Below are 19,213 nucleotides of genomic sequence, written 5' to 3'. Positions count from 1 at the left end.
AGGTATGTGTGTGTGTGTGTGTGCGTGCGTGCGTGCGTGCGTGCGTGCGTGCGTGCGTGCATGCGTGTGTGTGGCTAATTGCAATTGTTACAAATAGAAATGTGTAAAATGAAGTTGACTTAAAAGTGACAAAATACAGTAGACGTCAGTTCCTCCATATGACTTTAGGCCTCATGTTCTTTTAGGAAAATGTATTCATTCACTCATTCAGGGGTGAAACATGACCCAGACATGTGCTTGACAGGTTTCGTGAGATTCACCCCGAAAAGCGATCTGTGTTCATACGCAAATCCAAATCATGAAAGAAACCTGAAGAGAGGTCTCAATGTCTAGCTGTGGGGTCGAGAAGAATTCTCAGCGCTCTTGAATAAAACAAGACAACACCTTTTGCATTGTTCCCTAAATACAGGCCTATTTCATTCCAATACAAGATCGAAAACAGTGCAGTTTGGGTAATAATAAGAGGCAGATTGAACAGTACACATGCAACGTCTAAGTAAAACATGACAAAGAGACCACAGGGAAAGTGTCTGAGCATAACTAAATGAGGATTATTACTAGTGGTCGAGTAATAATCGGCCTTGGCGATATATCGGCCGATATTTGGCATTTTTCAAATATCGGTATCAGCCGATAAGTTTTTCTGTTTGGCCGATGCGTTCGAGGTGGGACTTTTATTTTGACGGCGCTGAGAGCGGCAGCACCTGTACACACAGTGCTCACATTCTCCCGCTTGTTCGCCGTCGTCGTTAACAATTCTGTCTAATACGGACAGAAGTCTGTCTAATAATCCGATAGAACTGTTAAACAAAGAAATTCAAATGTATACAAAAAGAATTATAACGATTGCTTTTATATTATTATTAATAGAAAGGCAAACATTATAATACTTTCTCGTTTGCCGTCAGCATTCAGCAAATACACATTTACATAATTTAAACAAATCTTTGAATGGCTAATGAAAATTTAATTTCACAAACCTTGCAAACTTAGTCGTATCCAGTTGTGAGATCTTGTGAAGTGTGCATGTGACCTGCATGATCGCGTGTTCTCTGCGTGACTTTTGGTCCGTGCAAATTGAATGCTTTAAACATTAAATTTGTGATTTCAAATTATGCTGCGCTTTATGCATTTGCCCACTGTCATATTCATGTCATTTTCACTGTGTGCTGTATGTGAAATGAGTATTACCTTGGCTTTATTTGAAAAAATATGATTCCCAATGCACACAAACTTCCCAGAATACTGAGTGCTCTGTTGGTTACAGTTTACTTCCTTTTTAATTATATTTTTATTAAATATTTATTTATTTGTGGAAAATACTTTGTCATCTAAAGTATAAGTATGTTTATTTTACAAATTTACTTTTTAATCCATTTTCATCGGCTTTATATCGGCCACCCTGCTTTCCAAGATATCGGCATCGGCATCGGCTGACAAAAAAACAATATCGGTCGACCACTAATTATTACAATAGAACAGAATACAGTTGTCTTTATGTAAGCAACTAGTAACAACACACTAGTATTTTGCTCACAAATGAGACAGAAATTCATCTGGGAAGATGTTCTAATGGGTTTAGAATGGTCTTTCCTCGAACTGTGACGAACAGGCATGTTTCTGTACAACATGTTGGACTTTTACGTTTTGCCACATTGAGTTTGACATTAAGAAGTGAAATGTAAACAAGTTTTTTTTTTTTCAGGCTCCAGGATTTAAACTGAAATCTTAAGTGCCAGTTAATTAGCATTACTCAGAACAGCCTTTCCCCCTCCTGGTCCACCCACTTCAATAAACAATAGCAGTCTTTTCAAAACTCTACTGACAGTAATCAATCTGGAATACGCTTGTTTGTTTTTAATCCTTTCCACATTTATATAATTCTTGGGAATCTTGCGGGGATCCATTCAGCTTTCACTGAGCCAGATTTCTCAAGTGAAGCAAAGCTTTATGGAATTCAAATAATGCCTTGTGCAACTATCCAACAGAATTCATCAATCAAGACATTTCTCAATGAAACCCACCAGCAATGTGACACTAAATCAAAACCCAGAGTTTCCAGTCTAGTTCTGACTAAAAGTTCTCATGTTCTCTCTTGATTCGTGTCAGCTAGAGGAAATTCGTGCAAAGATGAAAATTCTGTCATCATTTGCAAACTTCATTATGAGAGCGAATGCAGCATATCTGGAATCAACTGACGCAAATGAGTTTTGACACACAGGGTGCAGCAAGATTTCTGCTGAATGACTTAGAGTTTGTTTCTCACACAAAGCTATTGTATGGCATCAGACGACTAGGAACGTAGTGCACACAAGTCGTCTTGGTTGCTTTTAAGGTACTTTTATAGTCCTGTATTTCACAGTTTGGTTCAATGTACATTTTTCAAAAATCTCTTTTTGGGTTCCACAGGAAAAAAAAACTATTGTTTTAAAAGTGCACATTTATTTTACACAAATTTATTTTTATTTGATCAAAACAATAAAAATATCGACAATTTAAAATAACCATTTTCTATTTTAGTATAAACTACCAGTCACAGGTTGTAAAATAATTAATACTGTAAAATAATATAATTACTATTATAATAATATAAAAATAAAATTATAAAATTATAATATAATAAAATAATTTATTATTTATAAAAGTAATAATAATACTGTAAAATTTTAATATTGTAAAATATTGTTACAATTTAAAAAGTTTATATTTGAATATTTATTTTAAAATACATAATTAATTAAATATATATATATATATAATTAATTTATATATAAATGTGTAATTTATTCCAGTGATGGCAGAGCTGAATTTTTAACAGCCAACAGTCTTTAGAGTCACATGCTCAGTTATAATCAGCTATTATTGGTCCTCAATTATTACTGGTTATTATCAAAGTTGAAAACTTAATAATTTTGTGGAAATTATGATATATATTTTTTAAGGATTCTTTCTTGACTAGAAAATTCAACAGCATTTATTTGTAATATAAATATTTTGTTGCATTATAAATGTCTTTACTGTGACTTTTGGGTAATTTCATGTGTCCTTAGAATAAAAGTTTTTTTTTTTGTTTTTTTTTACTTACTGCAAATTTTTTGAATGGTACATTATTGTTGTTTCCACAAAAATACTAAGCAGCACAACTGTTTTCAATATGGATAATAAGAAATGTTTCTTGAGCACCAAATCTAAATGACATCACATAAAAAAATATATAACAGTTATTGTAAATTATAATAATAATATGACAATTTTAACTGTAATTTTGAGCAAATAAATGCAGCCTTGGTTAGCATAAGACACTTCTTTCAAAAACACTAAAAAGTCTTTCTTAACTTTTTTAAAAGAAAAAAAAATGAATGAGTGCCCCTTGAAGACTTCTTGACATCTTAGAAATCTGACCTAAGATGCTTCTTCAACTTTATAAACAACACAATCTGTAAACGTGATCCATTAAACAAACACATCTCCTCAAACAATCCCATTCCCACCAGTCGCATTCCAGCAGAGGAGCGTCATGTGGAGAAAAGTGAGAGGACCTTTGTGGTTTGATATCACCCTGCACTATTGTTTTTTTCCCAGCTGCCCCTTCCCAAGTCAGGTCACTCTTACCCACCTGCATTTCCACCACACTGAGCTGGATTAGAGAAGAGGCTCATATATCATTAACGTGGAGATCGGCTTCAAACAGGGGCCTTCTTTCAACACCGCGATCCAGTTTCCCAGCTTGGGCACACATGGATTACTGGCCTGCGTGAGAGAGCCAGCGACAAGAGCTCTCCACAAAGCCTGGCCCGGGGATCAGACGGGTTTCAGCCACTGTTAGAGAAGACCGATTTGGCTCTCTCAACACAGGCCCTCCAAAGACTACATATAGGCTGCCTGAACAGAACGACAGCTGTTGTTGCCTGGCCGCAGCCCATAAAAGACCTTCCTCTCCAGCAGGGCAAGAAGGATCGGGGGGACGGTGAATAAAAGAGGTATGGTCACTCCGTTTGAAGGCATGATGCCATTCCCGGAGAGATAATCAACAACAGAGTGAAGGGGGGAAGAGAAATCTAAGGAGCTCTGTAACCCCCTGTGGTTTGTCTGTTGGAGTGTGCTGCTGAGATCTTCCAGCGTTTAGAAGTTCAAACAGATAGCTGGACCTGAGATAAAAGCTATTCAGGCTTTTCGTCAGAGCAGTGGCTTGGTAGATATCACTGTAAGCTGTGGTGCTCATTAGGGGAAAAGGGGATTGAATCTGGCTTGCAACATTTCATAATCTTACCTGTACATCAGATATAAGCCAATGAGGACTCAGGCTCCCAAATATGGCTCTGAATGTGTCTATTTGTCAGAACCATGGCTTAGTAGTTATTACTGTGAACTGTGGTACTCAAAAGAACAAGTAGAGTTTGCGTCTGGCTCGCAACATTTCTTTATCCTATTTCCTCCAACATTTTCAACGTTTCCCTGTTATCATTTTAATTAAAAATGTCAAAAGCAAAAAAGTTTATATGACGTGTCAGAGATATGGCTTAGCAGTTATTGCTGTCAGCTGTGGTGCTCATAAGATCAGTGGCAGTTCGAATCTGGCTCGCAACATTTCATAATCCTAGTTGGATGTAAGAAAAAAGCCAATGAGGATTCAGGCTCCCGAATATGGCTCAGAATGTGTCTATTGGCGCATTTCCACTGCGTGGTACGACTCGGCTCGGCACGGCTCAGTATGGTACGGCACGGATCGGTTTGCGTTTCCACTGCAGTTCAGTACCGCTTTAGAGTGGGCGGGATTATTCACATTTCGTTATAGTTGCGCCGCCTCTATTGCCGCGACTCCTGAAAAACTTTTTCATTCCGCGTCGCCCCATCAAGCTCTCGCTGGATCCGCTCCTCTGCTATCAACGAGAGGAACGTCTGTCCTTCCTCAACAGACAACGAAACAGTCACTTTTTGGTTGTTAAAAAAGGAGCGCTTGTTCAAAACAGTTGCGTTCGATCCTTCGCTGGCTGTGCTGATTTAAATCTAGCGGTTCTGTTGTGTTTGTGTCGCAAGTTCAGTGACGCAGGTAGTGACGATTCTCTCCGGCCAATCCATGATCAGCAGAGTTTACACGTCACGTTTTGGTAACGGTACGGTTCACTTGGAACCTCAACCGAGGTGGTACTAAAAAAAGTACCAGGTACCAGATACTGTACCCAGTGGAAAACCCCCCAAAAGTTAACTGTACCGTGCCGTACCATGCAGTGGAAAAGCGCCATATGTGTCAGAGCCATGGCTTAGTAGTTTTTACTGTGAGCTGTAGTGCTCAAAAGGGCAATTAGAGTTCAAGTCTGGCTCACAACATTTCCTAATCCTGTTTCCTCTAACATTATCCATCCTTTGCCTGTTATCATTTTAGTATAAAAAATGTCAAAAGCGTATTAGAGATATGACTTAGCAGTTATTGCTGTGAGCTGTGGTGCTCAAAAGGGCAACTGGAGTTTGAATCTGGCTTGCAATATTTCCTCATCCTAGCTGGACATCAGATAAAAGCAAATGAGTATTTAGGCTCCTGAATATGGCTCAGATGTGTCTACGTGTCAGAGCTGTGGCTTAATAGTTATCATCTTAAGCTGTGGTGCTCACAAGGGCAATGAGTGTTTGAATCTGATTTGCAACATTAATAATCCTCAATGGACATCAGATAAAAGCCAATGAGGATTCAGGCACCCAAATGTGGCTCTGAATGTGTCTTTATGTCAGAGTTTAATAGTTATCTCTTTGAGCTGTGGTTCTTGTATTGGCACCAGAAGTTCAAATATCGCTCACAACAGTTCTTAATCCTATTTCTCCCATCATTTCATGTCCTCTCCTTGTTATTACTTCAACAGAAAGTGTCAAAGGCAGTCACAACACAAACTAATGGTTTTCCCCAAACACAGCTCCTGTCTACCATTGGTCAGCCAAACAGGCAGAACTGCTCCAATATAATCTATAATAAATAGATTTGGCAGGGCCGTGTTCGAACAGGTAGCACACATGCTTATACTGAGCTGTAGTGCTCATGAGGGCAATCGGAGTTTGAATCCGATTTGCAACATTTCCTAATCCTGTTTCTTACATTATTTCCTGTCTGTTTCCTGCTACCGGTTTTAAAAAAGTCAAGAAGTCAAAAGAGGTCAATACACACTATATAAGACCCTAACTAACAGGTATCTTGCAATAAGACAGTGACCAGACCAAATTATTGTCTGTGTAGAGATATTTGAGCAGTACAGTGCAACCTAAATTAAATGTATTTTACACATTATGTAACCTCTAACAGCAGATATGTACACTTTTGCTATAAAATGAAAAGTTAAGAATGCCACCTCTATTCTTTCCAAACGCCTGTTTTCACAGTCCAGAATCTTGTCTAAGAGGACTCACCAAACCAGTACCTGCAAGTACCATTTTTCCACAATCTCCAGATCAGATTTCAGTGAGAATGCCAAGCAAAACAGCAGGATGGATGTGTGATAGAGGAGAAAGCAGGATGGCGTAAAGCATGTTCAGACACACAAGTGTTTTGAAGTCAGCATATTTAAAACCCAAAAACACTCTGTTCTACTAAATAAACCTGAACCCTCCTGCTCATCAATACTTCCTATCAAAGCAAAGAGTGAACTTCTTACTTCACCCAGCAGGTAAGCTTTAAGGGTGAATCGCATAAAACCTGTCAAGAACATAATTATCTGGGTCATATTTCACCCCAAAATCAAAAGAAGAAAATAATTATACTTTGCTAAAATAAATTAGGCTTGGGAACATTATTGAATAAAATCATTGAAAAAATAAAATATTAACCTATTTATATAAAAAAAAAAACAGTAATTGCTGTTAAGACGGGTTTAATTTAGCATGCAATCCTCCATGACGCTTAGCAGTCAGGAATGTGTGTGAATGTTTATAAGGTCTGTTTGGAAGAAACAGCACATCTGCATAAGGATGAATCCGTTGACGGATTGAGAAGATAATTCATCAAAAGTCCTAATTTACTTCCAGAATCATTTAAGCAATAGTTGAAAAGCAATGAAAGTCATCATTTATTCACTCTCATGTTGTTCCAAACTCCTATCTGTCCAAGCTGTTCTTTGTCCGATTTGTGAAGAAATCTTTTGAGTTAGATCTTTTCAAGGGCGATGGGCAAGACAACTGCGAAACGTCTGTGCTTCTGTCTCAGATGTGAAGCACACTGCACCAAAATGTATATCATACAACATAAAACTTATATTGGAGCTTGTGTTGCCTCACTATTGGCAGCCGATGCATAAAACATAATTAAAACACTTTTAATTTAATTGTTATATCGTTGTTACAGCTGACCTGACTGATTCGTTCTCAAATCAAACTGACTGGGTTCTCGAGACACGGTGATCTCGATGCATGCAAAATTGTTGAATAACATGAGGCTGTGTAAATGATTTAATTTTTGTCTGAACTATCACTTTAACAATTACAAAATGCCTATCAACAAAACTTTATCTTGGCTGTTATCACCTTTTTAGGTGAAAGACAGTGTGTAGGTGGTGGTTTTACAAGCTGTTTGACTAGTCATCATGGATCTAAGAAACAGCAAAAGGGCATCATGTGAACTGTTCTTCTGCTCTTACAAACAAATCATCTGGAAGAGCTGATTTAGTGTCAGACACTAAAACGACAAAAATGTTAAGGTGTTGCTCTAAGGTTCTTAGAGGTTCTTATTCTAAGGTTAAGCGTAATTTCTATAGTAAAAATAATGACTCTTTTTAAACAGGTTTCCCAGTGCTCCTCCCATCTGCCATTGGTCACAACAAACAGATAGCCCCGTCCCCAAACCTACGCCATTGGTTGAGCCACTGATGCTGTTGTTGGGCAGGTAAGGATGTTCAAGAAAGCAGGATGGCGTAAAGCATGTTCAGACACACAAGTGTTTTGAAGTCAGCATATTTAAAACCCAAAAACACTCTGTTCTACTAAATAAACCTGAACCCTCCTGCTCATCAATACTTCCTATCAAAGCAAAGCGTGAACTTCTTACTTCACCCAGCAGGTAAGCTTTAAGGGTGAATCGCATAAAACCTGTCAAGAACATAATTATCTGGGTCATATTTCACCCCAAAATCAAAAGAAGAAAATAATTATACTTTGCTAAAATAAATTAGGCTTGGGAACATTATTGAATAAAATCATTGAAAAAATAAAATATTAACCTATTTATATAAAAAAAAAAACAGTAATTGCTGTTAAGACGGGTTTAATTTAGCATGCAATCCTCCATGACGCTTAGCAGTCAGGAATGTGTGTGAATGTTTATAAGGTCTGTTTGGAAGAAACAGCACATCTGCATAAGGATGAATCCGTTGACGGATTGAGAAGATAATTCATCAAAAGTCCTAATTTACTTCCAGAATCATTTAAGCAATAGTTGAAAAGCAATGAAAGTCATCATTTATTCACTCTCATGTTGTTCCAAACTCCTATCTGTCCAAGCTGTTCTTTGTCCGATTTGTGAAGAAATCTTTTGAGTTAGATCTTTTCAAGGGCGATGGGCAAGACAACTGCGAAACGTCTGTGCTTCTGTCTCAGATGTGAAGCACACTGCACCAAAATGTATATCATACAACATAAAACTTATATTGGAGCTTGTGTTGCCTCACTATTGGCAGCCGATGCATAAAACTTCGTTAAAACACTTTTAATTTAATTGTTATATCGTTGTTACAGCTGACCTGACTGATTCGTTCTCAAATCAAACTCTCGAGACACTCGAGACACGGTGATCTCGATGCATGCAAAATTGTTGAATAACATGAGGCTGTGTAAATGTTGTCTGAACTGTCTGAACTATCACTTTAACAATTACAAAATGCCTATCAACAAAACTTTATCTTGGCTGTTATCACCTTTTTAGGTGAAAGACAGTGTGTAGGTGGTGGTTTTACAAGCTGTTTGACTAGTCATCATGGATCTAAGAAACAGCAAAAGGGCATCATGTGAACTGTTCTTCTGCTCTTACAAACAAATCATCTGGAAGAGCTGATTTAGTGTCAGACACTAAAATGACAAAAATGTTAAGGTGTTGCTCTAAGGTTCTTAGAGGTTCTTATTCTAAGGTTAAGCGTAATTTCTATAGTAAAAATAATGACTCTTTTTAAACAGGATTGTAGGCAAAAACGCCTAAACAGAGCCTGCGGGGGTCAGGTGGTACAGCGGTCACGTGGTACAAGTTGTTAGGGATGGGCGATACCACTTATTTTGTTTTCGATACGATACCGATATTTTTCAAGGCAGTATCGTCGATATCGATACCGATTCGATACTTCTGGACTAAACTTTTAAATTATGAAATGCATTAAATTATTAAATTACTAAGAGTAAAATGGGTAATGATAAGCACCTAACTTTATGTTTAAAACGCATTTTAACATTCAATACGCCTTAATTATAACTTATTAGATTATATTTTTGTTTACACAAGGTTCAAATATGTTTTTTGTTTACACATGATTCAAATCTATAAATACTACAGTTGAACTATGGTCACTTTAGTAAAACCATGGTTCATTTTCATAAGGGACTGCCAGTGACCGGCTGTTGCATGCATAAAATGCAACCTTTTTATTCTGACAGTGTATGATTTCTATTAACATTACAGAATAGAACATGATCAATATTATCTTTCAACGTTAAATTTAAATAACTGTAATTGCACGCACTATGTAGGTTACAATTTCAGTTTGTTTATTGTGAAATAACTCTGTCCTTCTGTCCTCTGATAAGCGTTGTTCAGGGCTGCCGCTCCCAAAAGCTTTAATGCTTTCTTATGATACTTTTGGGAAACGCAGCCCTGTTTGAATGCACTGTCAGAAGTGAGTGAACGCTCTCTGTGATTGATTAAGTTCTGTCTTGCAACATTTGTGTGTTCAGATGAGCAGGAAAATAGTTCTATCCTACACAATTACTCGCTAACAAAGATTATTCGTCCAATTCAATGCATATTGTACGAATTTTTTTTTTTTTGTTAAATTAACAAAATCACTGGTAAATAAACCACACCTTAGTATCGATATTTTTGTTTGAGTATCGATACTTTTGATACTCGCGTCAGTATCGATATATCGATACTTTGGATCGATACGCCCATCCCTAGTTCAAACAAACAAAGCAATGTTTTGATAACACCACAGAGACCAAGTGTTTAAACTTTTTGGGGAAAATAAACCTACTCATACTAGTATCTGCATATTAAACTGGGATAAAAGAAAGTATTTTAACATCGAAAAGAAAATAAACGAAAGTAACTCAAACACCACATGATATTGTCCTTGGCTCTAAAGAATAGGGTAAACCACAAGGGCTTGAATGGAAAAAGTAGGCAATCATTCACTACCTCCCCAGGCCCCAAAGCATCAATTGGCCCGAAAACATCTGAAGCATTGAAGCGTATAACCAATAAGTGTGTGTTCATGTGTACCGACATGAAAGTCGTGCGGTTATAAGAAGCATGTGCACTACATTTGTATACATCCAACAGCCTGATGTACCTGCATTTACCCAGGCATAAACTGTGTAATGATTTCCACACTTCAGAAATACCCCAGACCTCCGTTTAGATTAGGTTTATAGTACAAAACCACGTAATTTCTTAACATGCCATGTTTACAAGGCCTTGAAATTCTCAGGGGTGGCAATGACATTAAAAGGCTTAAAGGAAAAACAGAAGATTGTGAGCAGAAGTGTGGGTGTAACTGATTAAAGCATGGCCAGCGCTCTACAAAGGAGAACAACGGTTTACCCTCTCTCTTTATGAAAAGGAGGAAGCAATAAATAATTGGTCGGGACAAGCTATTCAAAATATTGGCATCCCCTCTTTATTGGTGAACTCTTTGCTTTTGGCCAGTTTGGTCTTGAAGTCTTTCATGAAAACTGATGGGAACGCGTCTCTCGGTCCCAGATTTAATCGCATACGTGGTCTTTTTTTAAAAACCACTCAAAGTATAAGCGTCTAAATATATCTGCGTATTAATCTGACTGTGGTAGGTGCAGAACGGAAAGAATTCCAGAATTAAGCTCAATGGGAACCAATTCAAAGGAACAGAGTGCTTCGGATATTATGTCTTGATTTAAGATGTAATCTTTTTAGGAAATTAAAAATGCTAGTTTATATGTGTGCCAATGTTTCAAATGAGGCTAAAACAAAAAAAAGAAATAACCCAGTGAAGAATTGGCAAACCTTGGATAGCTCTTGTCCAGCATCACACTGCCGGCAGGGAATACAGTTTCCAAGCTTATCCTTGTATTCCTGTTCCCTGCAATCTCTTCTCTCCTCTGCCATGACTGCAAACTGTGAGGAACATGAATCAAACATGGTTAATTATTCCATAACATCATTGGAGGTTTACCAAATTGGAGTGCAAGTAAATGCAGCCTTGATGATGTAGCAGTGCAAGGGTCTTTTAGAGCACATCTCAGAATATCAGTCTTTCACTCTTAAAGTTAGCAGAGAGTGTTAATATGAACGAAACATACCATAACACACAGTTGAAGGACGAGTATCCTCTGAAGAGGAAAAGTGGAGAGGATCTGAGCCCGGGGCATTGTGAACCCACATACACTGTGAACACAGAAATCCTTTGATGAATGATTAATGGAGGACACTATTTGCATTATCTTTCATAACTGTGTGAACACCAAGCAAACAATGATTATTATAAATAAATACACTTTTTGAATGTTCCTAATAAAGCTACTGCATGTTGAAATCAAACATCAAAATATTAGAAATGCTCTGTAGATGTTTAATATTTAAAGAGGTTTAACATTTACTGGTTTGACCCAAAGTTGGGTTGAAACAACCCAGCATTTTTTAGAGTGTAATATTGGCTGATAATGATCTATCAGCAGTGTTGGGGGTAACGCATTACAAGTAACGCGAGTTACGTAATCAGATTACTTTTTTCAAGTAACTAGTAAAGTAACGCATTACTTTCCATAAAAAGTAACTAAGTAACGTAATTAGTTACTTTTTTATGGAGTAACGCAATATTGTAATGCATTACTTTTAAAAGTAACTTTCCCCCACTCTGTCTATCAGAGTCAATTTTTGTAGATTTCACCTACATAAACATTCTGGCTTATACTGTTATGCTCAGAAAGTATTATAAATTTAGTTTGGATTATTACATTAGAGAGAGAGAGAGAGCGAGAGAGAGTTATATTTCTTCTTTTTGACAGTATTAACCAATATGCAATAAACATTGCAAAACACTGCAATGTAGACACGTCTATATATTATATGTAAACAACTATAAATTGATATTTAACGGTTTAATAATACTGGCTGAATCAGAAAAAAATAGCCTCCTTCAAAAATAAATAAAAACTAAATAATTTGGCCGATAATTATTAACTTGCTAGTTATATACTTGACATTCTTTAGAGAGAGAGAGATCTATTATTATTATTATTATTATTAACCTATTATTGGCGTTGTTGTTGTTTTCTGTTGCTTTTGTCGTTGTTGTTGGTATAAACATTATTATAAAAATAAGTAGGCCTATGTGAAAAAGTTGTTGCTTTTTGTCTAGACCTAATGAATGTTCAGTTCAATTCTGTAGTCATTTTAATATTCAAAAATGTAGCCTACTAGTAGCTTATGTCGTTATTATTTTTCATGTAATATTACTACATTATGTTGTGTTACACGTTGAAATCAGGCTTCAAGCCATAACAATGCATAGTATAAAATATGGTTACCCTTTTCTATTTGTAACTTTTTAACACGGCATAAAAAAAAAGAGTGTACTGGACGAAATAAAATTAGGTCCCTTATAAGCTGTAAGTGTTTGGTTCGTGTAGTTTTCTGAAGATACAGGCTTTTGGATTCATATTACGCGCGGTCAAAGCAGCGCTTGCTGCAACTGTGTGCGAAACTTTCTTACCGATAATTAACGAGTCGCTCGCGAGATCGCCCTCTCCTACGGAAAGCTGTTCGGGAACGGGATGCGATCCAGTGCGCTCGCCGCTGAGGTCCGAACCCTTCCAGAGTCCAGCCCTGAAGTCAAAGCTCAGGTGAAAGCCTGCGGTCTGATGCCTGTGATCTGATCTCCCATCAGCATGTGCATCAACGCTGCAGACACGTCCTGGACAAAAGCGCTTTAAACGAGCCTGTTTACTCACTTACACCCCTCCGTGTGTTAATCCGAATATCTGCAAATGCACACACTCCATATGAACACAAGAGAAGCCTAACTGCAGGATCCCGAGGCAGGCACGGCTCGGTCTTGTGTGTGATCTGATCTGATCTAGCTGCGCGTGTTTGATGCAGAATTCCCTTTCATCTCAGTGACGTCACCTGACGGCCAGCGATTGGCTGGAGTGTCTGCAGGCTGAGGAAACTATTCCCATCGAGTTCGATTTCTTGAAATCAAATCTGTTGCATTCACTGGCTCCAAAAAGAGCATTTGGAGTAGTCACACTTACATAAGAATGCCATTAAGTTAAATAACAGAATAGCAAACCAGTGGCATTTATTTATTTAAATAGATAAATAAATAAAGCGTTTAATAAAAATACAAAAAAGTTGTTTCTCTTTATCTAGGCCTAATGATTGTTCAATTCAATTCTGTAGTAATTTTAATATTCAAAAATGTATTAGTACTGGATGCCCTCTGCTGGTCAGCCTTTTGCTGCGTGTATGCTGCTACTACATCAAATGCAATTGTCGATAACTCAAAATACACTTACAAATAAAGGTGCTTCACGATGCCATAGAAGAACCTTTTTGTCTAAATGGTTCCATAAAGAACCTTTAATATCTGAAGAGCCTTTCTGTTTCACAAAAGGTTCTTTGTGGTGAAAAAAAGGTTCTTCAGATTACAAAAAGGTAAGAAAGAGATGGTTCTTTAAAGAACTTTTGACTGAATGGTTCTTTGTGGAACCAAAAATGGTTCTTCTATGGCATCGCTGTGAAGAACCTTTTGAAGCACCTTTATTTTTAAGAGTGTATATACATTAATATAGTGTAAATACTATGTTTACTGTATGATTAACATTATTTACATCCTACAATCTTGAGCTAGGCGGGAGACTGGGGCTAGTTGTCACAAATTGTTAGGTTTTGTCAAGCAAATAATGTTCACAGCCATATACACAATGCCAAGCTACATCGTAGAGACTTATGGAAATAACAGAAATTGACCTGCATTTATTCCTGCTCTCTGGGTTGTTGATACAATGAATGTGATTAATGTTAAGGAAAATATAAAGTTTTGAGTCAAAAAGCCAATTGCAAAAATGCTTTCGTCGTACGAACCACACTACATTGAGACATGTCAACTATTATATTGGGAAAATATTATATTCATAAATGTAAATTTTCTTCAACATCTCCAGAATTACATAATGTTCTTTGTGACTTTAACTACTTAATTATAACACTAAAAAATATTAATACCAAAAAAAGTGTCAAATTTGTGAAACTATAATGATCTGCTGAATGGTACATTATTCTTGATTTACTACCTCTGTATTTTTTGTTTTATCTATGTATTCTTGTTTATTTATTATTATTATTATTTTTTTTTTCTCTCTTCTTTGTCTTCCTATATAATTTCTGTATTCATAATGTCATCCAGTGTTACATTAATTGTTAAGTGTTTATACTTGCAATAAAAAAAAAAAAAGTCAACTCTTATGAAGGTAGATTTGAAATAGAAATCTGAATTGTTTTCTCAGGACTAAAGTATTACTGGTAACACTTTATTTTAGGGTCTCTTAACTAGTTGCTTATTAGCATGCATATTACTGGAATATTAGCCATTTATTAGCACATATTAATGCCTTATATTCTACATGACCATATTCTACATCCCTAATCCTACCCAATACCTAAACTTAACAACTACCTTACTAACTATTAATAAGCAGCAAATTAGGAATTAATGAGGGAAAAGTCGTAGTTAATAGTGAATAAGTGTTCCCTATTCTAAAGTGTTACCGTATTACTGTATGCTTGCTATTTATTTGACTGAATGTACAGGTAAAACAGTAATATTGTGACATATTATTACAATTTAAAATAACTTAACCTTTCTATTTGAATATATTTTAAAATGTAATTTATTCCTGTGATGCAAAGCTGAATTTTCAGCATCATTACTGCAGTCTTCAGTCAGTGTCATACAATCCTTCAGAAATCATTCTGACATGTTGATTTGGTGCTGCTTAATGTTTTTGTGGAAACCATGATACAGCATTTATTTAAAATGTAACATTATGTCTATATTTTCTGATCAATTTAATATACCCTTGCTGAAAAAGGTATTAATATATTTTCTGTTCTTCATTATTGTTTTTCTTATTATTTACTGTAAACTTACCCCAAACTGTAGAACGTTAGTGTATCATAGTTTCCACACAAAAAAAAATGCATCCTTTCAAAAACATCTTAATTTTAAAATCTTATTTATTGCTTTTTTTTTTTAAGTTAACGTTATTAACTTTTTATTTATTAACATTTGTAGTATATAGTATTTATCAATAGTATTTAAATAATTTGTGTCTATAATATTCACTGGAATAAAACATGACAAACCACACTAATTTCCCTATATGGCCTCAACAATATGATGGGCAGGAATTGTTGAATAGTTTTGCAGAAAAAAAACTTTAATTTAGATTTACACTTTCATTTCCCAAAATCAACATTTTTATTTAAGCTAAAATGAAATGACTAGCAATAGGCATATTGCTAAAAAGGGGAGTGTGACAGATTAGATAGCAGATTTGCTTTCTGTTTTGTATCTGTCTACAGTGCATATACAGTTATTGTTTAAAGAATCTGCCATATCCTTTCATTTAACACATTAAACCAACTTCATCCTTTATTACACAATTTGAATTATTTAAAGGTTAGTTCATCCAAATGACTTTATTTTGTGAAAACAGAAAATGGAGACATTCAGCATCATTCACTTTCGTTTAATCCTTTTGTCCCATACAATAAAAGAGAATTATGACTCATAACATTCTCCCTTTTGCATGTCACTTTCTCACTTTTGCATCCAGGTTCTTTGGTTAAAGCACACTCTCTGAACAGAGACTAATGATGCATGTGCTATTGAGGAACCTGATGAAGTGCAGGTGGCTTTGATCAAAGTGAAGGTGTCATTCAATTGCATAGGGGAGCTGGTGGGACAAGCTGTCAATCCACACACTAACAATCCCAAGAAACTCCAAAACGATGTGACAGATCAGTTATGACTGAATAAAGCTTCAGTTCCATGAGTGTCATTAAAATGATAAACTTCAACAGCTCTACTGGAGGCACTGAACACTCACACACACTGTCTGAAACCAAACTCTTTGTTGTATTGATGTTGGATCTCGCCAAAGCACATTATTTTGGTCTTCCAGTGTTGGATCCATCTCGTATCTGAGCATCACGGTATGAAACAGCCTCACTACTTGTGCCACCAAACTCATCTGGAAGGAATGAGACAATTATTTGTAGAAATATAAACACATGTTTAGTTAGATATGTAAATGGGGACATATTGTTTTTATACAGTATGCAGCTGATCATTCTGTAAATATTACAACCTAACTGAAACATTTTAAGAATTGGGTGGAAAAAATAGAGATAGATAGATAGATAGATAGATAGATAGATAGATAGATAGATAGATAGATAGATAGATAGATAGAGCAAAGAAAATAGAGCAAAGAAAACAAATGCAAAAAAATTAAACTGCATTTTATTATTTTATTATATTAATTTTATTATTTATATGTGGAGGGTTAAGAACAAGGTTACACTATATTTTATGTGTCCTTGTTACAGTATGCTTATACATTTAAGCACTGAGTGAGTAATATTAATGAACAACATGTACTAACTAGTTACGATTAGTGTTTGGTTTAAGGTTATTTTATTGAATTAAAATACAATAAAACAGTAATATTGTGAAATATTATTATTACCATTTAAAATAATTGTTTTCTATTTTAATATATATATATATTACTGTGATGGCAAAGCTACATTTTAGCAAGCATATATAGTAGCACAATAGGCTTTTACTGTTTTTAAATTACATAAATGAACCTGTAGTGAACGCAAGAGACTTCTTTCAAAAAACACTTTTTTTTTAATCTAACTTATTCCAAACTTTTGACTGGTAGTGTATCTAGGCTTATGTTTTGGCCCCGGGACCACAGTTTGAGAACCCGTGCATTAAACGTTAAGCACACCTGTAGACACAGTGCTGCTATCTTTTCTTTGCAGTTTACGGCGTTTCTTTTCCGGAGGTCTGTAGTAGCCGAGCCATAGTGTCGGATAAGGATTCTCTGCTGTAGGTTTCTTGTCAACAAAGTGAAAGCTGCACACGTACAGAGTCTTCGGAGGCTTTTTCAGATACAGGTTCCTAAGCCAGATCCTTCTGTCCTCCTCGGCAGTAGGCAGTCGATGGAAGGAAAACCACTGCGGACAGGAGCACTGTGATTTTGTGAGCGGTTTGTGATCATAACACTCTTGTTTTAGCCACAGGTTTAGTTTCGTTCGATTATTGTGACAGCCACGAACTGCACACGTCGTCCCAGAACTTCTCAGAGACATTTTATAGCGATTCAAATGCTAAACTAACAGCGTGCGCTGGGTTACTTTTATCAGTTACACACAACACACCAGCCTACCGGAAATTCCGTCCACATAACTCAAATACAGAGACCTCCTTTGGAATACTGCAAAAGTAACAAATGCAACAATAAATGCGGCAACAAGCAAGACGTTACTTTCGCACCTAAATTGTTCCCTATGTGTTGGTCCTGATTTTCTTCTTCTCTATTATTTATCTGCAATAAGACAATGTATCCCCCTAATTTTTCAACGCGGAAATAAGCCGTTTTCTGTAAATGTGCGAGACTTCCGGTTGCCACTGTAGGGAAATAACGAGAGCAATAAGAAAGTGCAGTAGACGGTAAAACTGTTTGCAGTATGAACCAATGTGATCATAATTAAGATTATGCATTAAAATAATATGGTAAGACACACAAGTTTGCAGAGCTGGGTAGTAACTGATTACATGTAATCTGGATTACGTAATCAGATTCCAAAAATGAAGTACTTGTAATTAGAGTAAATTACATTTTTAAATACTCGTAATCAGACAACAGTTACTTTTTTTTATAGAAAACATGATTACATATTATTCACACAATAGCAATAAATTATTAATAATTTATTGATTCTCCCTAATTCCTCTTTTTCATCTTTGAAATTTTCCTTTCTAAAATAGCCTGCCGCTTATATACACTTAGAAAGTCTTCCAGTTTTGTGGACATTCACACAGAGATCAGTCATTAGTCAGGTGGCTACACAGCATTTGACCATTGGATTTACAAAAATCATTTCAAGTTTAAGAAGAGTTTCAACATTGCATCAACTGATGGACATTCACTTGTATTTGAATTATCAATCAGTAGGTTATTTAACCATGTATTATGTATTACTGAAAGGCGTTCGTCTTTCAAACTCATTATTTATATGTAATGCAGACATTCCCAAACTTTTTGTCATCTGAACCAGTGTTGCCAACTGCTTTCAATTAAAAGTAGCTAAAACTGGTAGCTAAATGTCACTAGATGACATCATAACAGCTAATTAACTGATCTATATGAAGATGAATGTAGCTCAGTGGGCAAGATGAGAACTTAGATAAGGTTTGTCCAAGAAGTTGCTATATTTTTCCCTAAACTTTTGAAAAAGTCTCAAAAGGGGCGGGGAAGTTGCTAAATCTAGCTACAAAGTAGCTAAATTGGCAACACTGATCTGAACCTCTTTCACCTAATGTATTTACTTTAAAGGGATAGTTCACCCAAAAAAGCAAATGCTGTCATTAATTACTCACCCTCGTGTCGTTCCAAACCCGTAAGACCTTCGTTCATCTTTGGAACACAAATTAAGATATTTTTGATTAATTCCGTGAGCTCTCTGACCCTCCCATAGACAGCAAGGATCCTAGCACGATCAAGGTCCAGAAATGTAGCAAGGAGATCGGTAATGATTTCATACTGTTTTTTATACGAAGCTAGGAGAATACCTTTTGTGCGCAAAGAAAACAAAAAGAACGACGTTATTCAACAATTCGTCTCCTCCGCGTCACCCTATAGCGCCATTTTGGAGAGTATCCACTGAACGTAAACAGCGTATGCTGTTCTGTGTCAGCTG

The 19,213-nt window shown here is 36.1% G+C and overlaps 1 protein-coding gene across 1 annotated transcript in view; it reads right to left on the bottom strand.

Annotated features, from left to right (window-relative positions):
* The window catches only part of LOC107699222 (tumor necrosis factor receptor superfamily member 19-like), a 38,084-nt gene extending 25,097 nt beyond the window's left edge, over positions 1–12,987 (bottom strand). The window contains exons 1-3 of the mRNA XM_016500419.1: positions 12,927–12,987; positions 11,515–11,599; positions 11,219–11,329 (exon numbers count right to left, since the gene is read on the bottom strand). Coding sequence (XP_016355905.1) covers positions 11,219–11,329; positions 11,515–11,583 — 180 coding nt within the window. The 5' untranslated portion in view covers positions 11,584–11,599; positions 12,927–12,987. The remainder of the gene's footprint in view (positions 1–11,218; positions 11,330–11,514; positions 11,600–12,926) is intronic.
* Positions 12,988–19,213: the final 6,226 nt, after the last annotated feature.

Source organism: Sinocyclocheilus anshuiensis, unplaced genomic scaffold (genome assembly GCF_001515605.1).
Source record: "Sinocyclocheilus anshuiensis isolate Anshui unplaced genomic scaffold, SAMN03320099.WGS_v1.1 scaffold242, whole genome shotgun sequence".
In the NCBI taxonomy this organism is placed as follows: domain Eukaryota; kingdom Metazoa; phylum Chordata; class Actinopteri; order Cypriniformes; family Cyprinidae; genus Sinocyclocheilus; species Sinocyclocheilus anshuiensis.
Note: the sequence above shows the minus strand (reverse complement) of the source record. Positions and strands in the feature narration are given on the sequence as shown.